The 23,478-nt window shown below is 39.1% G+C and overlaps 1 protein-coding gene across 1 annotated transcript in view; it reads left to right on the forward strand.

Moving 5' to 3' along the window:
• Positions 1-406: 406 nt before the first annotated feature.
• LOC124402813 (ephrin type-B receptor 1-B) overlaps positions 407-23,478 on the forward strand; it is a 320,170-nt gene continuing 297,098 nt past the window's right edge. Inside the window, exon 1 of the mRNA XM_046876081.1 lies at positions 407-655. Within this exon, the coding sequence (XP_046732037.1) occupies positions 568-655 (88 nt within the window). The 5' untranslated portion in view covers positions 407-567. The remainder of the gene's footprint in view (positions 656-23,478) is intronic.

The following is a 23,478-nucleotide window of genomic DNA, read 5'->3' on the forward strand; positions in this document are numbered from 1 at the left end:
ATAATAATAATGCACTGTAAACACTGCCATTAATGTTCACATCTCGGCCGCATGTCGGCGCTGTTCCCTTTCTAACTCGTGCGCTGGGACTCCCGGAAAAAAGCCGGTGCGAAAAAAAAAAAAAAAAAGTTTCGTGTTTTGAAATAACGATAAATAAGCGGACGGGGCAAAAGCGCGCATTTGATTGGCCAGCCACTTTCAGCGGCTGAACCGCGATTGGTTATGTCGGTTTAAAGGGTCGAAAAGGGGGCGTGGCCCGCCGGGTTCCAGCGCGCGCCGGGCGCTCAGTAAAGCCGCGCCACCGGGGCCGCCTGTCTCTCTCTCTCTCTCTCTCTCTCTCTCAGTCTCTCTCTCTCTCATCACACACACAAGCGCGCCCTCTCTCTCTCTCTCTCTCTCTCTCACACACACACACACACACACACACACACTTGCGCGCTCCTTACTACGGTTGGCGATGTGACGCGCCACGCTCGCCTTGTGGAATAGCGGAGTATCCGAGCGCGTGCAGAAGCGGAGGGAGTGCGGGTTTTGCTTTTCCACGGAGAAAAAGAAAATAAAAGGGGGATGAAGCGAGAACGGAGGACGCCGTTCACCTTGACTATGGATTTGCTCACGTTTTTGTGCGCCTTCGCGGCTGTTTCAGGGATGGAAGGTAAAATGGGGGGCGAATGGGATTCTCCCGGGATAATAATAATAAATAATAAATAATAAATAATAGTAACAATACTGATAATAAACGCGCGTCTCGAGCTCGATAGCGACCGGGTGCCGCGCGCTCCAACTTTATTTTGTGCGCAGCTTTTAGAGCTGTCATTGGGAAACTTTTTGTTTGGATGCGCGCGGATCCTGCGCTGATGCGCAAAGTCCAGTAAAGGCTGAGATCTTCTCTCTCTCTCTCTCTCTCTCTCTCTCTCTCTCTCTCTCTCTCTCTTTCTCTCTCAGCTGCTCGGTGCATCATTTCCAGACTGGGTTTTCTGCGTACTGGTGAAATTAATCACATGTGCACATTGTTTTTTTCTTTGGCATTTCAAAAAGGTTGCAAAATGGATACATTCATTCGTTCGTTTCTGATTGCACATTTGCATGCTTGGAAGGTATTTCCCGTCACGTGTCTGTGCAAAAAAAAAAACACAATAATTGATAAGGACTCCAAAAATTGATATTCTGAGCATTTCTTGATGCCCAGGTCTGTGATTAAATGCATTTTTTTTTTTCTCAGGGCGAGTGTGTGGAGGTGGAATTGATAGCTATCGAATGCCAAATTCTCCTCATTTCTGTCAGTGTTCTACGTCCGGTTCTTGTCCAGGGAATGAGTTCTGTGTAAGAAAAAAAAATAAATCCTACTCCTTGTGTAGAGTTTGACAGATGGCGCACTGATGGCAGAAGATGAACAGAAAAAGCGCAGGGAAAAATACACAGACTCTGACACACACTTCTGCTGTGTGCTGCTATCTGTCCCTCTTCGCATCTGCCTGTCAATCTGTGTGTCTATTTATTTATCCAACTAGAAATATAGACGTGGACTTCTTGAGAAGTCTTCTGGTGGTCTGGAAGGACCCTTTCTCCTGCTTCTGTGTACAAATCTTAGACCAGAGCATTTAGAACTACCGCATCTATAGAAACCTTTACCCCCATTGTCTAAGCTTGCCTCCTTCTCTCGTTTCTCTCCCTGTCTCACTCCTTGTTTCTCGCTTTGTCGTTTCTCGACATCTCCTCCTGTGTTACGACACGTCTATATACCGTTCAAGTTCACATTCGCTACGTCCTGAAGGTTAATGCGCTATGATTTCCGATAGCGGTCAGCGGCGAGTCGATAGGAGTGCTTATCTGCTCACGTTTCCCGTTCTTATCTAAAGCAAACCTGTCCAAGTCGACACGGGTCTAACGACACATTTCTACCCAAAGCTCAGGCGGTTCTGGAGTGCCCAGACTATTGTTTACTTTTGGAACACGTCTTCTGTTTGTTCTTAATGTTCGAGTGAGAGTGGAGGCCCAAAGATGTGGAAAAGTTTAAAGGTTTTTTTATTGACAGCGGCTCCGAAAAAGTGCTGTGGATCGTTACGAGGGCTGTACTGTGGCTAACCGCAGCAGATGGGCAAGACATGATGGGCAAGAAAATGGGATGGGGGCATGCAATCATCCCATTCTGGTGGCTAATTGAAAGCGAATTGGCCTTTGGCTGGTTAAGATGCATGATCTTCAGTCTGTTGCAATGAAGTGCATGGCTGTGTTTGTGTGTTCCCAGTGATCGGATTACGTGCCTTTAATCGCCAAATCACCCCAGCAATCACAAACAATGTGTCAAAGATCTGGAATGGCTGGGGGTGGTGGGGTGGGGTGTGTGTGTGCGTGTGTGTGTGTGTGTGCGTGTGTGTGTGTGTGTGTGTGTGTGTGTGTGTGTGTGTGTGTGTGTTGGGGGGGTGGGGGATAAAAACAGAAGCGAAGAGAGATTTCTGTGTGAGACCATCTGGGGTAACGAGAGCTCACTTAGATCACTCCTCCCCTCACTTGAAAGCAGACAGGCAAAGTGTCCACAGAATAGATCTGGGCATCTGAAATGCCGGCCATTAATGCCATGCATGAATTATGAATGTGTTCATTTGGCATTGCCGTTGTGTACGGTGTGCCATGAATAATTTACCAAAGATGGGGTATTAATAGCTAGAGTTATTCTTTTTTATATTGGTCCAAAATATACAACTTTAGGCTACAGGATTGACTTCAAAGTTTTCAAACGGATGTCATGGAAATCAAAGCATGTAATCACATCACAAATTCGGTATTCGTTCGAAAAGACGAACACGATTTCTTAATAACATCGCTTCACCTTGAAATTGACTCGGGATGCGATGGAAGCATGTTTCTGAGTTGAAAGCAATGCGAATAAATATGGTTAAGAATCGAATTTTCATCTGGCTAACGAGACACTACAGTATATTTAATCGGATTCAACACTAATGAAGTCTGAGTGGAAATATTGCCCCTCACCTTAACTCAGAACGGTTCACCACATTTTATCCAATTTTGCAACTGGGGAAATGTGTTCAACTCAATTTCATATTATGGCTGTTTTGTCATTAAAAAGGAACTCTGTCTCTCTCTCTCTCTCTGTTCAAATATGTCAAGTCAAATATGGGGGAACTTTGCTGTTTTTATGTTTATGATTGTTAAATAACGCACATTTCTACATTTTTTTAAACACATTTTTCCCGTTTTTTTCATTGTTTGCTCGTCTATTTTTCTTTCATTGCTTGAGAGGTAAAAGCTGAAGTTTCATAGTCTTCACAAAACATTTAAACTGGCACTTCCAAAGCGAGGCACTCGGGGTCAACAGGCTGCATTTACTTCCACCGGTATAGCAGATCGGGCTTGTTCCATAACTAAAGCTTTGAATTGCACTCTCAGTCTGGTTTTTGTGAGCAGAAACAAAACATAATCGCACCTTGTATAATGACTCTTTTGGTCATGAGTTGAGACAACGCACTCCCTCCGCTCCTGCTTGAAAACGCACAACGCTTATTGGCAGCCATTTTTGTGCCGTTGTAATGAAATGCAACCGACAACAAATTCCTCACAAATGGTTTTGGGATGGGTTCCCTTTCGAGTCGGGTTCCTGTTAAGGTTTCTTTCTGTTGTCGCCTCAAGAGTTTTATTCTGGGGACTGTCGCCTCCAGCTTTCTCATTACGGATTAAAGTTTATATTTTTTTTGGGTACATTTCCATTGTTAAAGCACTATACAAACAAATAACAAAAAACAATTCATTGAATTCAATGGGAAGATTTAAATGAAACATGCGAATACGCAGAAAATCTATCCTTATTACTTTAAGCTCGCTTTGATAAATGTCTTTTATATGCGTGACCCTGTTTTCTTGCACGAGCCCTAATCACGCTGATTAATGACGGAGCATTTTCTTTATCCTTTATGTAGTCTGCCATTAAAGGATATTCATTGTATAATCTGATATGGAGTAGAGCGAATCTTATGATTTCAGTTGTAACCATGGCAACTCTTTTAAGCTAATATCTGGCCCAGCCAAAACTGGCACAGATTGTATATTGTGTAAATGCGAGTGAGCCGTCCCCACATGTGATGAGCTATTACCCAGATTTGGATGTCTGTAGGTATGGGTCCTTCCAAATGTGTTGCAAATTTTAAGCAAATGCCTGAAAAAATCGTTAGGAAAAACCAAAACTCTGTGTTTCTTGTAAATACGAGTAATGTGAAAACAGGCAACATGATGACATGATCAAGACCGGATGAAAAAAAGTGTATACATTCATTTGATTAGCAGTGATTGCTTGAATCCTGTTTCCCTCAAAGAAGAGAAAAAAAGAAATGTTTGACTACCAACTTAAACCATAATATTATACTGTAGTTTCTCAAAACTTTTTTTTGGTATAAATGTCCTAGCATGACTAAATGTCTTGTTTTTCTAAGAAATTAATTCATTTTGGCATCAAAATCACAATATTCAGTGTTGCACCAAAAAAAACCCAGCATTCCAAAGTACTGTAATGCTGGAGCTGATTTCTTTCTGGCCCAGACTGTAGATTCCTTACTTGGCACTATCAGTAATTAATATGCTAACTTTAAAAAAAAAATAGGAGAAACGTTAAGCTTCGTTTATGTGAAATGCCAATTCCACATAACATCGTTTATGTGGAATGCTACTGTTATAGCCTTTATACTGTTATAGCCTTTATATTTATTCACTGTACATATGCTTACATATATATCACTTGCTGTAAATATGCTACATATTTATCTGCACTTTTGCACGATTGCTACATTTTGCCCTTCTGGTAGATGCCAAACTGCATTTCATTGCTGTGTACCTGTACTATGCAATGACAATAAAGTTCTATCTATCTATCTATCTATCTATCTATCTATCTATCTATCTATCTATCTATCTATCTATCTATCTATCTATCTATCTATCTATCTATCTATCTATCTATCTATCTATCTATCTAATCAGTTGACTTAAAAAAAAAAAAAACATTGTTGTAGAATTTACATCAGCGAAAAGTGCAGGATAAACAAACAGTCTTTATGCATCATAGCAATCTAATAAATCATTTACACATCATTCACCTTCATTTTTACTTTCTGTAAAGCCGCTTTGAGACAATGTCCATTGTGAAAAGCGCATTCGAAATAAACTTGACTTAATGCAAAATTAGTCAAAACCAGCTATTGTGATGTAAAGTCAGCCTCAAGATATTATCAACTAGGAACTACACGGTGTGGGAAGTCACTGGAGTGTATTACAAAGAACGGTATTCCGATGAATCCTGTGCTCAATCAGTAGCTTGGTGATGCAAAACGTTCAAGTGTGTAGTTTGGGAGTTGGAGTTCATAGGGGTTATATTTGGAGGCCACAGTAGTTGTTGGTGATCTGAAGTTCCCAATTGGCTGTGATCTGACAAAGATGAACGGAAACAAAATTACTGCTAATTATGCTAGCAGTACTTTGGCACACACATAAATACAAAGCAGCAGAAGCAGGATGCTTTTACAGCCCTACAAACATTCTTAAAACTCTGAAAAGAAGGCGTTAAAAGTAATATACCGCCAAATAAAAGGAACAAATACCAATTGATCCTCAAGCTGCCGAACCGTTTCCGCGATTCTGTCGACGCCCATCTGTCCGTGTTCGAGCTTGAGTATGAGAAAAAAAAAAAACGTTTTTTACTCTTGTCTCTGCTGCAAAAGGACATTATAATGGGCATCCTTATTAAAGCCGCATATGTCCTCCTGTACACGACACACAGATACACTGTCACACACAGGTCTGCTGGGTGCTGTGAGGTGGCTGTGGCTATTAACGGAAGCTTTTTGTTCTCTACACTCCCTTTTCAGTTTTTTTATTTTTTTTTATCCAAAGCTAAAAACAGGGACATGTCATGAAAGTGTGTGTGTGTATCCGCACTTGCGCTGGCATGTTTGTGTCCATTGGTACGTCCTTTCATTTTAATCCATCTCTCTCAGCTAAGTGAGCAGGCCAATGCAGGCGTAATTGGTGTAAGGGCAATCAGAAACAAGAGTGCTGTGTGTGTGTGTGTGTGTGTGTGTGTGTGTGTGTGTGTGTGTGTGTGTGTGTGTGTGTGGTGGAAGAGGAGGTAATTGCTGCTGCTGTTGTGAATAATGATCTACAGATGCCCAACTCGCTCTTTCTTTTTCTCTTTTTTCTGTTAATGGCATGCAAATCTATCTAATCCTCTCTCGCAGTGCCCAGCCCAAGGAGATTTATGGGGTCTCTCTCTCTCTCTCTCTCTCTCTCTCTCTCTCTCTCTCTCTTTCTCTGTCACTGTCTCTGTGTGTAAGGGTATGAACAAATCGCTCCCTTCTCATGTTCCCATTATTTGTTTGTTTAGTGCCAAAGGCTGTTGTAATGCTTTATAATCAGATACGTCTAGCTGGTTACATTGGTCTAACTGTGTCAGCTTGAGACCTATACCAGACCCACACACACACACACATATACACACACATACACACACACACACACACACACACACACACACACAATGCTGGAGCTGTGGGTTTTGATCTAACGGCCACATCTGGGATTTGTGGTGCAGGAAGTTCTCTCCTTAGAGAGCTCTCTTCTGAGACGGGTCTGAGGACAGCCAGGTGGCATCAAGAGGTGTGTGTGTTTGTGTGTTTTGATAATTCCTGGAGACTCAAAGCTCTTCAAGTTCATTGTATTTGGTGTTCTTCTGTTTCATTCATTTGTGTAACCTGACTGTATTTGTGTCTCATATGTCTGTAGAAGTGGCTTTCTGCTTATGTCCCAAAGCTCTCTGCATTTTTGAGGTCACGTAGATAATAAGGAAAAGCTCATTTTAGCAAATCGGTGTGTCGTTGTGTGTGTGTGTGGGGGGGGGTATGTGTACGTGGGTATATGCAGTGGTGATACACAATGATAAAAATGTACAAATTTAGGTGAAAGTTGTTAAGTTAGGATTTTCACAAACACTCCCCCCCCCAACACACACACACACACACACACACACACACACACACACACACACACACACACACACACACACACATATGCTTCCTAGATTGAATACTCTTCACAGTCCCTCTTGCCAAATTTACAATCAAGAGCTCACCCGTGTTGCGTCTCGAAACATGCCACTTCATCAAATGGCTTTAAACTGACCTGGGTAAATACAGCATGAAAGCATGTGTATATAGACACCATTTGAACGTGCTAGGTGAGTGTGAAACAATGGTGAATACAGGCTCGGGGAGACACGCCAATGGAGTCTCTGTCAGCAGAAACTGGAGCCTTCTTGATTTTTCCCCGAGGAGCCACTGGAGCAGAACACATCGATTACCCCGTACACTTTTTAGAGTCTTGATTCACGTCACTGCACGAGTGTCCTATCCTACCCTTCCAGGCGAGGGCTAATCGAGCTCAAGTCTCACTGATGTTTGGATTCTGTCTGAAGCTTTATTGCTCCTTGTGTCAATTTCTAAAGGTGTTTGATTAAAACTCCAAGCAGCAGCAGTGGTGGCAGACTGCTTTCCTTCCTGCCCCAAGCTTGGAGAATAATTGCCTATTTCTCGCTTAGTCTCTCTTCTCGTGAAAATAAATGGGGTTTACGCTTTCTTTTCTCCTACTCTCTTTCTTGCTCTGTTTTCTCTCTCTCTCTCTCTCTCTCTCTCTCTCTCTCTCTCTCTCTCTCTCTCTCTCTCTCATCTCCCCTGCTTTATTGGCATTTGCAATAACAGCACTGAAAGGTAAAACTACTTAGCATGAGCTCAGAAGGGTTGTATTTGTAGGACCTGAAAGAAAACATTATTTTCTCCCTCTCTCAGTTTATCATCATGTGTGCATGTGTTTGAGTGTGCTGACTACTATCTATCTATCTATCTATCTATCTATCTATCTATCTATCTATCTATCTATCTATCTATCTATCTATCTATCTATCCATCCATCCATCCATCCATCCATCCATCCATCCATCCATCCATCCATCCATCCATCCATGAAGCAAATGTACAAGAAGTACATTACATGAGATGAGGGTCATCTGAAATGTTAACTTTTAACAGAAACCTTTTTCTTTATCTATCTGTCTTTTATCTCCCTCTATATGACCCTCTGCACTATGTATCTATCCATATGATTATTTATCCACCTTCCTGGATTTATGCAGTGTGTAAAATCTGAACGAGCTCGGGGGTGGGGGTGGGAGGTATAGCGTGGGGGTGAATCTGGATACGATGAACCCACGAGAACAAAGCGCTCCATTTATTTCCCCTTTTAATGAGATTGGGTTGCAGCCTTTGCCGTAATGATTTCATTCCTCCTCCTGGCGAGACTAGCGGGCTTGAGGAGACTGCAGGGGTTGCTGGCAGACAGAGTTCAGGCCCTCCGAGCTCAGCAGAGGAGACTGTCTACTCCCAAAAACCCATTAGCTAGAATTTTTTTGTCAGGCATTGTAGCTAAAAAATTGGTAGAACCACAGTCCCAAAAGTTAAGATGCTGTGAAAATGTAAATTAAAAACAGAATGCAATTAACTGCAGATTTCATCAACCCATATTTTATAACCAATAGAACAAAGAAACCATATCAAAATGTTTAAACCGAGAAAATTTGGCATTTTAATTTTGAATTTTATGGCTGCAACAAATCTAAACAAAAAGTTGGCATAGGGGCAACAAAAGGCTGGAAAAGTTCATGTTACTAAAAAGAAACAGTTGGAGCAACATTTTGTGACTAATTTGGTTAATTGCCAGCAAGTCAGTAACATGACTGGGTAAAGAGTCTCTCAGAAGTAAAACTGGGCAGAAATTCACCAATCTGGCGAAAAACTACATCTACTGTTTATTAAACAATTTCAGAATAATGTTTTTTAACATTACCCTGCGAAGACTTTAAATATCTCTTCATATACAATACATATCATCAAAAGATTTCGAGATTCTGGAGAAATCTTTATGCGCATGGGACAAGGGCAAAAATCAATATTGCATGCCTCTGATATTCAGGCTCTCAGGTGGCACTACTTTAAAAACAGGCAAGAAGGATGTAATGGAAATCACTGCATTGGATCAGAATCAACTCCATCAATCATTGTCTGTGAATACAATTGGTTGTGTGATCCACAATGCAGATTAAAGCTTTACCATGCAATGAAGAAGCCATATGTGAACATGATCAAGAAACGACATTCTTGTCCCACGGCCAACTTTATTTTAAAATGGACTGACTCAAAGAGTAGAATACTTCTGTGGTCAGGCGAATTGAAATGTAAAAAATTATTTTAGGAGACTCTGGCTGCCACATCCTCCAGGCTAAAGAGGAGTGGGATCATCTGGCTTGTTATCAGAGCTCAGTTAAAAAACCTGCATCTTTGATAGTATGGGGTGCATTAGTGCCTATAGAAGCAGCTTGCACATCTGGGAAGGCAAAGTCAAAGCTGAAATACATACAAATGCTTCCATTCAGTTTGTATATTTCAGCAAGACAATGCTAAAGCACATACAGCATTTATTACAACCGCATGGCTTCATAGTTAAAGAGTTTAAGTGCTGAACTAGCAATCCAGACCTTTCACCAATTAAAAACATTTGTTTAATGATAAAACCAAAAATACCCAGGACTGATAAGCAGGTAGAATCCGAGAACGACAGCATTCCTCTCCCAAACCTTTAGCAACTGGTCTCTTTAGTTTTAAGACATATACAGACTTTTAACTGAAAGAAGAGGTGATTCTACACCAGATATCACATTACAAAATACTTGATATTTTCTTTAAAATGGGACATTTTCTGTTTAAACATTTCATATGTTCTATTATGAATCAAATATGGGTTTATAAGATTTGCAAATCATTGCATTTTGTTTTTATTTACATTTTCACACAAGCTTCTAGTTCTCCTGGGCCTTTAAGAATTTCAATCTTCAGTAGCATTAGAGTGGAGGATTCAGGAACAGTCATCATTATACACGTATCATATTGTGGCTCCTCTGCACTAAGGTGCGAACACATCATCAAATGAGACATTAACACAAATTAGCAACTTGGTCTGTAGCCATGATAAATGAAGTCCTAGCACATTCATGACACATGCAAACTTGTAATGGTGTGATGATGATGTCAACGTTTTGAAGAACACACATTCTTCCCATCTGCATTAAAGCTGTGACCATGTTTTTTTTTTTTTTTTTTTTTTTTACTTGATGTTTTTTAAAAGCTTTGTGATACAAAACAAAACAAAAAAAAACCTTCCATGAGAGAAAAACTATGTAAACATATGGACAGGGCCTCAGGCTTAGTGCGCACTTTAGGAGTTTCCAAAATCCCAAAATTGCTGTGCTGCTCACAAGACACATTCTTTCATGTAATCCGCTATCTTGTTGTCTAAAGTGGTGCAAAAACTATAGGATTAAGCGGAGACCAAGCACACAATTGTAAGCACTTTCACCTAGAGGGGAATCCAGACAAATATATCCCGATTCTTACACAATGAATCCTGTAAATGCAGTGAATTGGAAAGATGTACACTTCCTGTTGGTGTTTTATAACCTTGGTCTGTTCGATGTAATTGGGGGCTCTCAACAATTCTTTAAAGAATACACATGGAATATACCCAATATAATATAAAATATATAAAATCATAGTAGCAATGGGAGCCTAATGCGTGACACATTACACAGATTATGATACACAGGATCCCGTTTTTCAGTCTGTTGTCGCTCTAAAGACACCAAACACACCAAACATAAAAGAGATGGAGAGGAAACATTAAATACACAGAGTCGATGGCACCCTGGTACACAACACGATGGCTTGCAGTTGTGTTTGCGTATTTCTTCACAGCCCTCCTGAAGTGTGTTCTATAATTGTTCTCACCGAGTGTTCAATCCCAAGAAATATATAAAAAAAAAAGAGGAAAAACAAGACAGGTTATTAAAGGACAAGATTTTATTAGCTTCTGTCTCTCTTTGTTTTTTGTTTTTAAGCAAGATCTGTCCATCGCCAGGCTACTTTACATTAATGTAGAACTGCAGAGAAAAAAAAGCTTCACCTAATGACCACTTTTGCTTATTTTCCAGAATGATTTGCGATTGGTTAATGTGGCCTGATTATTAATATTTTATATAAAAGAGGCCTCTTTGCTCGCTTCATACGTGGAGTCAATGAGGACGATGGTGTGTGAGTGTGTGTGTGTGTGTGTGTGTGTGTACGTAAGGGGCTTTGCCTCAACCTTACGCTCTTATTAGATCTGAGTTATTGGCCATTCGCCTACAGACGGTTGCGACGTTCACATATACTTCCCTTGCTTTATTACTATAAATGAAATGTCGCTGTTAATGTGGAGTCTTGGTAGTGGAGAATAGTAAAGTGTTGTGTGTACACATAGGTGTGTGTGTGTGTGTGTGTGTGTGTGTGTGTGTGTGTGTGTGTGTGTGTGTATTCATATGTGTTTCCAAGCGTCTGCTTTCCATCATGAATGACAGCTTCTCTCTCTCTGAAAAACGAGTGTGTGTAGGTAAGGAGGTTTTGTGAGGTAATTAAGTATTGATTTTAGAGAAGGCAGGGTAATAGGAAATGGCCAGCTTGGTCCTAATTACGGCCAGTTTCCATATTGGACCTGCTGGTGCTAAAAAGGACGATGGGTAATAGGATGGAGCAGGGCTGTGGGGCAAAAAGCATGTCTCATTATGTCACCTTGATTACCACTTCTTTCCTTTACTGTCTTATTGTTGTATACATTTATAGGACATGCATCTGGATAACCTGATACTAATCTGCCCAATCAGAAGACAACAAAACAAAAAAAACAATAATGAATAAATATTGAATTGTTAGACTACATGTAAATCTAGCAAATAATACAAAAAGCATCGTATCACCTTTATTACAGTTCATATGCTCTGCTGTCAATAGCTACATGTATACACATACATATTATTCATTAACTATTAGTTTTATCAGATTAATAATCAGATTTCAAAATGGAATAACTGCATTTTAAACATGGAGATCAGACTGCTTTTGCAAATGGAACCATGGCAAGCCCGCCACAATAAAAAACAATGATAACGTCATACATCCTACATGTTATAAAACATTATTACGGTGGAGGAATGTAGCCTAATCTCAGCCTAATATTCCAAAGGTCGGAATAATTCACATGAATTTCGAGAGATTTTATTCAAAATCCAATGAAATTCTCAGACTTACTGTATTGCCTCCCTTGTGGTGATATGGTCTCTTACTCATGGGGCAAATACAAAGATTGTACTGGTCCTAAAAGCAAATCATTATTTTAAAAAAATCATCAAGAATTAAGCAAATATGCCCCTGAGAACTTCTGTGCCACCATTTGCTTGTTTTGGTTGGTGGAAATTGGAAAAAACTGAAATCCTTGACATGGAACAGGAAAAATTCAAATAACTGTATCAATAAAATGTATAGTGTAAAATAAGTGTTTGAAGCTCATCATTATTAAACAGAGCAATATTGATCTATCCAGATAACTTTTAAAGAAGTCAAAAAGAAAAGCGATCCTATACTATATTGTTTTGTCTTTTTGTTTTATTCATGCTCTTTTCCTGACCACTCATTTCCTGACCTTTTTGCCTAAAAGTATACACTATGTATAAATAAATTATGAGGAATGAAATAAATCTATCATGACATTACTTAATTGCAATGGCTTCATTCAGATGGACAATCGTTTTGTCAGGTAAACACTTCCCTTCGATATCATTTACAGATATGGAACAGATCTTTTATTGTGATATTCATCCCAGTGTGATGCGCATCATAAACTCGTTCAATTTGCTTGGGAAATAATTACATTTCTCAATCTTTTCTCCCACGTTTTACGGCTCGTGGAGGCGTTTACTAAATCGGATACGATGCACCTTATCAAAGCGGTATGAAGATAAATTGACTTGAATTAAGGGTCGAGAGAAACTAAAGCTGGTGGTCTCTGAGGGAAACTTACAGAGAAACACTAACCCTGTTCAGCGTCATTAAAATAATGTTTAGATTATGCATCCAGACGATTTTCTGAACCATTCATTTTGTTTGGCTTTGCTCTTGAGGAAAGCTCCTTCGTCTCTCCAATAACGATTGTGTGCATTTTCTTTTTTTATGTTGTTTTTTTTCTTTTTTTTTGTGCAATCCCACACACCCACACTTATTTTTTTTTTTTTTTTTTTTTTACACAGTCAGTCAGACATTTTGAGCACATTTTTTTGCCTGAAATTGCCAGGCAGTAGTACTACAGGTACCAGTAATACTCAGGGTGCCTGGGTCTTGTAACAGGCTCTTTGCCAGGCCACACTTTTACGAGAGAGGTCTCTCATCATCTCTAAAGGGTTTGTATTTCATGCCTGCTGGCAGGACTGAGTGTATCTGGACTCAAATCTGCTGTATTTTATAATAGCCTCAGCCATGCCAGCTTGGCCTTGCTGCCCAGTCCCTGGGCATCTATAACACATGTTACGATTCGGCAGCCAGATAGAAACTAGCGTCATCAAAAAAATTTTGAAATTGCATCTCGACTTATTTTACAAGACCATTTTTCAACAGACATTTTTATGTATTTGCTGCAAATGATATTTACACTGTATGTGACACAAGTGTCAGTTCCCCAAATACTGCGAATCGCAATTGCAATTATAGGAGAGTTTAAATGCTCATACTGTGTAGGGAAATTTCAACTCTATTATTAAATGACTGTCATGTCTGATGTAAATTCATGGACATCGAGGTTTGAAGCTTTTACTTTGGGCAGCAGTGTTTGTGATTAAAAGATATGTCAATGTCAATCTTGTGCAGATTCGTGCCGTCAACTAAGTGTCATGTAGGGGAAAAACAATACAAAACAAAAACAAGTGCAGACTAATATGACACAATTCAATTGAGAATTATAAGATGACAAACTGTGACAGATTGGCTATTATTTAGTCTATGTCCACATTAATCCGGATACATTTGATCTGTTTATCTACGTTGCCCTTCGGTCCCTACTGAGACTGAAACAACGACATGATTTTACTCATGTGACCAAGTCTTGTGACCCGTTTATCTGAAAACAAACAAGATGGTAAATGAGGCTGTTATTCAGGTTTTTGCTTTGAATCTGATCACAATCACCTATATGGTGCACAATATCGAATGTCATATAATGTTTCCCATAATGCAACAAAGTCTCCTCTCTGATGCACAATATTTACGTCAGTGTCCAGATTGGCTCACGTACTTGCTATCCAGGTTGATAGTTTTAGATTAAGATTACTTTGGACGTCCTTCAGGCTGTTTTTCAAAAGGACTGTTCACTCGTACTTACATGAGTGAAAAGAAATTAAAACTTAAGGCACCATAATCAGGCCAAAGCTGTTTTTAGCAACAGAATTTCATTACTTTTCAAGGTGAATGAACAAATTTTGAAAAGCATTTGAACACACCAGTGTGGGGTCCCTGGTGGTCTAGTGGTTAGGATGCGGCGCTCTCACCGCTGCGGCCCAGGTTCGATCCCCGGTCAGGGAACCAACCTCAGCCACTCATAGTGCCTGGTCCCAAGCCCGGATAAATGGGGAGGGTTGCGTTAGGAAGGGCATCCAGTGTAAAAACATGTGCCAAATCAAACATGCTGATGATCCGCTGTAGCGACCCCTAACGGGAGAAGCCGAAAGATTTGAAGACACCACTGTAGACAGTAAAGGGTTAAAAAGCGAAAACAGTTTTTTGCTTGTCTCTGCAGCTCCATAGACTTGTATCGTATAATGTTGATGTAGTTTTAGTAGTTCAAGAAAGTCATCACAATCATGTGCAACAGTCTTAAGTTTTTTATTTTTATGTGATTAAATGAAATAATTAATTAATTAATTAATTTAAAACAAATTTTAGTTTGGACTAACATTGTATCTGGTTGAGATTATGATAACGTATTAACTTATTTTACTTATATTTTAATTATTGATTAAAATATAATAAAATTTAATAATTAAGTACATAATAAACAAGCTGTTCAGTTTCTGTGCTTTGCGATTTGTGTATAGCATTTTAAAATCCCGCAACCAACATTTGATTGCTAACTGCTGCCACATTCTGCTGTAAAAAAGCTTCCCCCCCCCCCCCTCCATATTTGTGTGTTTGTGTGCATGATAACGCACACAAAAGGAAAATCAGTGGGACATTCTCTGTTCAAATGAGACAAAACAAATAAATCAATAAGCAGGCACAAGCTTATTACACATTCTGTTCATAGAGGATTTTTCATATTGATGCTCTCTAAATCCACAGGCCTTAGCATTGTCTGATGTTTTAAAGCCGTCTGTGGCCTGCTGCGTGTTTTAGCGCACAGACGGAAAGCTGTTTTGTCTTGCTTGGACCCCTGACAGCACAGAGGCGAGAGAGTGTGTGTGTATAAACCTTGTTCAGGTGTGCACGCTCATGCTATTGTGTCTGGCTCATCTGAATATGAAAGTGGGTGTAAGACAGCATTTAGAAATGAGTCAGAGACAGAGGGATGGTGGGAGCGAGACAGAGATGTTTTTTATGAGGGGATAAAAAAAGGAAAAAAGAGTACAAGTGCAATGGGGAGAAGCAAGAAATATATATCAAACAGGAACAAAAGGTGCAGAACCTGTTCAGACACTTAAGTCTCTGTTAGAATCAGAATCTAATTTCAGAATATAATCAGAGAACATTGGGTGGAGGCTAATTAAAACCTATGATTGGCACATGGATGGAAGCCAAAAAAATAGTTCCTCCACTAAATAATGACACCACTTAGTGGCAAAGGAAAAAAAAGGTTGTTGCACTGTGGGAAAATTGGAAGAGAGGAAAAAGAATGAAAAGGGGAAAGAGTTTTTTGTTCAAAACATTGAACCTGAGGCTGTTGTACTGCTTTGAGACCTCAGCATCTGTGTTCTAACAGAAGTTCTTTCTACACTAAATGCTGGTGAACACACACACACACACACACACACACACACACACACACACACACAGATCATTACCAGCCTCTTTTAAATCAAATATTACCAATGTTTTTACATTTATATTTACTGAATGGCATTTTGCAGACATCTTTATCCAGAACAACATTCAATGATCTAATTTATAAAACTGGATAGTTGAGGGTTAGGGGCCCTGCTCAAGGAGTGGGAGTTCAGTGCTGTTGGTATTTAAACTTAAAACCCTGCGATCAATAGTCCAAATTCTTAACCACTAAGCTAACACATCCCTCTGTTTTTAAAAATACAATTAACAACCCTGTTCTGATTTGTGCTCTATAGGTTCATTGCAATTTGCGTAGTCACCGGATGCCTCAGTTTCTTCTCTGTATATGATTTTTTTTCCTTCCATGCTCCTTATTTGTTTCTTGATGAGTAAACTAGACTCATTTTCAGTGATCGGTAGTGTTGGATTGTGAACACAAGCTTCCTGTGTTGCTGTGATAAACAACCTAGCCGAATGTTGTGAGTGATAAGTAAAAAAAAAAAAAACAAACAAAAAAAAAAAGCACTAGGCTTTTACTTTTTACTTTGAAAGGTGACATTGCTAACACATTAGTGGAATCTAACAAATTCTTAATTAGGCATAAACAGGAGCCAACTGGATGAGATATAAAATGCTGATTAATGTTCCAAGATGAATCAGATAATTTACACAAGTTAGAGAGATTTCATTCATTCAATTAAATTTCATACAATTAAAAAAAAAAAAACAGTCCAGTAAAGCCTAAACTGGTAAAATAAATAAATAAATAAATAAATAAATAGCCAGAAGTTGACAATTCATTAGTCAATTGTCATTGTTATTATTATTTTAATTTTTATTCGTAGTTCTCAGTAGACAAAGCTGCTTAATCTACCTGAAATTATTTTTTCCTTTGGCACATATTAATATTTTGAATTAATGTGCTTCAGTCATATCATCAGTCATATATTTGGATTATGGAAGGATGTTTTAATTATTATTATTAACATTTTTATTTGACCACATTTACATTTATGACACTTATATGTAAATGTGCTTGCTGGCAGTAACTATATTAAGATACTGTTACACTAGGATATATATACTATGAATAATACCAGTTGAAATACTCTGTTAGAGTGTTAACATGGTTAGAAAAGCAAACATGTACTGTTGTTAAGTGCCTCTGGAAGAGGTAGATCTTTAGATGTTGTTTGAAGACTGCTAGTAACTCAAGTGCCAGAGCAGAGAGTATTGGTATGTCCAGTCAAGCATGTCTAGAGGATCGCTTTAAATTGGTGCTGGTCTGTTTTTGGTGTTGTAGATAAGCATCAGTGTTTTAAATCTGATATGGGCAGCTACAGAAAGCCAGTGGTCAGATAAGTTGAATGCCACTCACAGGCGGAGCTGGTTGCAGTAGAGTTTTTAAAATTGCAAGGGACTGAATCAGCACCTGAATGTCTACAGAAATGGATGAATTCTCTGGATGCTCTTAGGGAGAAAGTAACATGTACATGTCAGATTAGCAATTTGTGAGGAAAAAGGCAGTAGATTAAACATGGTTACTACAACGTTGCATACAGTGAACAAAGTTCAGAGAGTTATCCAGGGAGATCACAAGATCCTGACGTGGAGATGAATCACCTGGAATGTACAGCAGTTCAGTTTCAGATGATGAACTGCCAGCGATCAACTGTCTACCCAGCATGCTTATCTCTGTGCAGAAACAAGCTTTTGGAGAGGATGGGTTGACCTCACGAAGGGATTGAGTATAGATGGATAGGAGAAGGTTTTGTGGGACACTAAAGTGGGGCAATTGTTGATCCCCTCCAAGTCACATGATATGACGGACTAGTAATATGTCTAAGAACAAAATTGTAATATACAGTGCCTACGGTTAGATTTCTGCTATAAGGAACAATTAACTCACAGTTAAAACATATTCGAAGAAAATAAAGAGCTAACTAGAAATCTGAAATAACTGAGATAATAGCCAACAACCTGATGAACTTTTGTTCCCGAACTACAACACTAGAAATGTTTATGTTAATAAATTGCTTTCCTCAATCCTATCATTATTATGCTGAACTAGCAAACTAGATTGCTATACAGAATATTGTGCAAGTCATCCATGTTAGTGCTTTAATTCGGATGAGTTAGGAGCTAATACATTATATGACTTGTCCACTCCCTGCCCTAACCTTTCTAACAAGTTGACCAATACAAATTCTTCAAAATTAGCAAAACTACTTAGCATATCCTATTTTCTAGAAACATATTATTTACTGTCAGTCATACTGTAAGAAAAAAAAAAACATTACGTTCTATGTGCAATATGTATTACTAATAATTCTAGCATTTAAGTCCAACTTTTCCTAAATTGGTTCTGCGTCAAGGCTCTTGCTTTACACCTCTGCAGTCACTGACTGGCCTACTGGCTTTTAACCCAGATACAAGCATGATGATTCATCTTCAACTCCAAAAAACACCTGTTTTCACCCCCTCTCAGTCACAGTAGGAGAGCCGTAGTGTAAAGAATGAGGTTTGGAAATAGCATGCCCCAGTTTCTCTAAGCCTTAATGTGTAAATTAAGCACTTCAGGTGAACAATATCATAACATCTCGGTACGTTCACACGTTTTTGAATACAAAGCAATGTTTTCTGCTCTACGGGGTTGCGGGTTCCTGGGGTTTTTCTTTGAGGAGAATTTCACGTCTAACCACATAGACTCGTAGCGATCTGAGGTGAACGCATTGTCGCTTTTATTTTCCTGTCGTGTCTGTTCTGCAATGTTAGTATCCGTTTCAACTTCTAATGCAACTAACAACTAAGCTCTGTGTTGTGAGGAAACATTCCTTGTAGACTGCACCTTGTCCTGGAGTAAAATATGACTTGGCACTTTTATCTGTGTAGTCGTCTCTAAGAGTTGCATGATGAGCTTCTCTGATTTATTTGCCTGATCCTGATGGCTGAGTGCGATAGCTATACTGGGCCTAATCCTAGTTCAGCACTGAAGGTCTGAGAAGTTTAATAAATGCATCCGTCAGCCACTCGCTGGTGCGTGTATGCTGCTGTATCACATATGTAATATCCTGGTGTCTGTCAAACACAGCACCGGTGTTCAATAGAGCCAGACGAACACAGGGAAGAAGGCATATCTGTCTTTTTTTTTTGATGAACTATGCAAAGGTCTTTGTTTCAAATTATATTTTGTCATATGCGGTGATGCCTTTTTTTATATATATATATATAATATATTCATACTGCTGTGCTTCCTGCTGTATTGACTTAGAAATGTAGCCAGCCCTGTAATGACAAAACCTTGTCAGCTATATGTTTAATCATAATATGTGGAGAGAATAAGCCAGGAGTCCAGCCTGAATGGTTCACTCTGTACTAGAAATGTGACAATTATGTAAGGGACATATTGCTCTTTATTGGTGTTGGGTTTCATTCTGTTAGACTCCATAATCTTGACTCATTACCAGCATGAAATTTCTTATTAGAAGTACTTGTAATAGGATTTTATATCGTTTTCGATATAATACAGTTCTGTATTTTTTATTTTAGGTCTACTTTCAAATAGAGTAGATATAATTCTCATTGGGAAATCAATTTTTAGCAGCAAATAATCCAATAATAGCAAACCAAATCCATATAAATTCAATTATGCAGCTGGACCTTAGTGTTTTATTAAGTGTATTATTTTTACAGATTTATTATATTTTGGTGCTCTGGAAAAAAAAATCCTGCCAAACTGTTTTACAGGCTAATATGTTTTATTTAGTCATTCAAAAGTTTAACACTTTTATATACACTTTTTTCTTTACAATCAATATGTAATCGAGATCTATTTTCACAGTACAGTACAGTGGAACCCGCTTATCTCGACCTCGGTTACCTCGACAACCCTATTAAGTCGACGTTTTTGAAGTGGAACCGCCAAATTCTCGCTTTTTCTAAGCATTTTTTATCGGTTATATCTTTTTTTATGTCGCCCTAATAACCCTGATATCTCGAGCACAAAGGGGAAAAAATTTGCCATTTAACGTCGGTTATCTCGGTGCAGCCGCAGAAGAACTCGCGGAAGTGGCGGAAAAATCAAGTCTTACAGCTGCTACAGGTGTTGTATTGTATACTGGTGAATCTCTGCTGTTAGTTAGTGCACATATGCCTTTTGTTGTTAAATGTTATGCGATGAACGGGAGGCGAAAGCCGCGCTTGGCGGCGCGGAACGTGTGATGACCATCCAAAATCATAGAATGAACACCGCCAGGATTGGGGGGGAATCCGCGGTGCGCTTTGGGAAGAAAAGAGCAGCCGTTGAGAGAGTGCCGGTGGGAAGGCACGTACCGGGATACGCATGCGCGATAACAACGATCGCCGTGAACCAACATATACCAACAATAACGGACAGTGAGAGTGTGGAAGTTTAAATAGGAGCTGGTGATGATGATAAACGAGCACCATATGTGCGCGATTGAAGCCCGGGAGCTTCAGAGACACGCCGAAGGGGGCCGAAGGGGGCGTGGCAGGTGGATTCCTGACAGATAAACATGTACTGTATGTATTTTTATAGCATGACTTCATCAAACAAATCGCGGCAACGCTGTTGTGTAAAAAACCCTTCAAAAACACGTGCATGCACATTCTTATTAATTAACGCACATCATGTACATAAAGAAATTTCAAGCACGTTAATATATTGCCGCCATTTTGATTTTCGTTTAGCTCGGTCATCGGTTACCTCGATGCTTTTTGTCAACCCCCTAGGACATCGACATAACCGGGTTCCACTGTAGTTTTATTGTCATTTGCTTACCCTTAAATATGAACAATCCACCCATTATGCATGGGTGTACACATATACACATTTTAAATGAACATCCTATTTTTAAAGTACTGTAGGTTATTCTGAAAGTGGCACATCTTTAGACTTCTCTGTTCTTGCCATATTGATGTGGAAAAATGAGTAATCTTATCCCACTACTCACTTTTTAATGGACTCAAATAGATTTGCCTGAGTGCTCAGTGCTGGCCATTTTTTTGCAGTAGTTTGAAACACAAGAGCCAGTTGACCTTGACTCGGTTTTGGTTGTTCTAACAAGCACTCAATAGTAAAGCGTTAGTGTAGGCTGTAAAGTTTTTAATATGGGTCCTTTAACAAGTTTTATAATAGCAACTATTCAGAGAACGGTGCTTATCTACAGTGGGCTGAACGTCAGATGACATTTAACATGAACACTGTATTTTTTATTTATTTTTTTTACCCCTTTTTATCGCTCCCTTCTTTTTTTTTTTTTTTTATCACAGAGATCTGTTTTATGAAGCTGAAAAACCAAAGAGAGAAAACCAGCAGACCAGAGTTGACAGATGAGCGATTATTGAAGCACTAGCTAACATTGCACATGAAGCACAAGCTGTGTGTTTCTTGGTGGACTCCAAATATCGCATATTAAGTTTAAGCATTAATTAGTTGCATAATACATATTATCAATTGAACATCCTTACAGTGATTATAAGACAAACTGCTGTGTGTGCAGAATGTGTTGAGGTTTATTTTTCCAAACGTATGACTTGTGAAACATGCCAGAGCAGCTTCGTTAAAGCAGTCCCGTTTAATCGAAGCAAGGCTTCATGGTGGACGCTATGCTGGTGTACATGAGATCCTGGTAATAGTTTGTCAACTAGTCAGTATTCTAAAACATCACTGATCGCGAAACATGTTCTGACAGCATCAAGGCTGGCTTGGCTTTGGTTTTTGGTAGTGAATGAACAGGAGCATGATTGCTGTAATCAAAATGGAAACCAACACAATGAACCGAAGTGTTGAGCAACAGCGACACAAGCATAATTACATTATTAAAATGATTTGTACCGTCAAACAGTGGTTGCTGGTCTTTTAAATTCAGCTACTGACTAGGATGATTTTTGCCCATATAGAATTTATTTATGTTGATACCTTTTACTCTGCTGCTAGAATGCTTAGTGGTATCTTCATTCATTCATTCATTCATCTTTAATAAGCACATTCTTCAAGGTCTGTTTGGCTCTGGGTCCTGCCGGGAACACTGGCCTTGGGGCGTGAATGCACACCGATTGGCTCAGCAGAACAAAGCACATAAGCACACACTTAATCACACCTAGGGCCAATTTAGCATCTCCAATCAATCTATTGGCAAATGTTTGTAGGATTTAGGAGGAAATCAGTGAACCTAGAAATTGAGTAGCGTTAATTAAACACTGGCTACCTGAGCTTAAAGAAATCTTTTTTTCCCCTATACATACTGTTGTTTATATTTTGTGCAAAAAAAATGACTTTAATCCCATTTCCAGTTCGAAGCATAATAAAGATGTTATGGATATTTAAAGTGCTAAACAGATAAAGACTGTGGCATTGTGTTACACCCCTACTGTATATAAATTTTTTTTACTTATAGTATAGATTAAATGGTGAGGTTTCACGTTTGCAAGGCCATTTATAATATGGCGCACAGATTTTTTTTTTTTATATTTCACTGGCAAGAGACCATTTAATTAGTCCAAGTCCTGCTATTTCTCCTAACAACTATCAGATCCTGTGTTGACTACAGACCCTTGTCTATATAATGACTTAATATTGGCCTCTAATGGCTAAAGGAGACAGACTGCAATTAAACAAACCACTGTTCCATCTTTTATTTTGTCCCTGTCTGCGGAATGGAAGAAATAAAAGAATCAAGGCATGTGTAAGCGAACCTAACCAATTTAGGAATGACCATACTGGCAGATATAAAAAAAAAAAAAAAGGAATGCGGTTACAGGAATGTGGTTAATCAGGCTGAGGAATTTCCACAAGAGAGAAAGTCCAGTGAATTAATAGTCTGAAACAAGATCTATAGAAATATGATCTGAAAATCCCGCAAAGGCCCCTATCACTGGATTAGATGGAAAGAAATTGCATTGACCCTGAATATGTTCCAGCGCAAAGATAAGGGAGAATTCAGGTGAACACAAAACCACAGTGGAAATTACACTGCATATCCACAAGGAAATGAATTAGCTGAACTCCACAGTGGTCTGCGCAGGCAAAATGGGTTCTTATGTCAGTGTTTGTAGAGTGAACGCATTAATTATGTTAATCTCCCAATTCCACTCGGTTGCCTGATGGTTTCCAGTTGGCAAGACATCATGTCATGTCCCACCAAACAGCAGGGAGTGGGTGTGGAAAAAATGAATTGGAGCACAGTGATTTTCAGTTTGCGTTCTTTCCTCACTTTGTATGACCAACAGCAGTTGTTCCCAGCTTTTGTCACCCTATGTGTAGCATGCATTAAATTTTCTTTGTTGTTTACCAAGCTGTAATACACCCGTTATAGTTTTAATGATTTTAATTAGGGCAAAACACAAAATAAAAGTGCTGTCTTAAAAACTTCTATTGACTTCTAATCCTAGGGATCTGAGCGAAGATCAGCGACTATGGTCACTTTTCCTGTGTTCAAAGACGATCCTTTTG

Source organism: Silurus meridionalis, chromosome 20, assembly GCF_014805685.1.
Source record: "Silurus meridionalis isolate SWU-2019-XX chromosome 20, ASM1480568v1, whole genome shotgun sequence".
Taxonomy (NCBI): Eukaryota; Metazoa; Chordata; class Actinopteri; order Siluriformes; family Siluridae; genus Silurus; species Silurus meridionalis.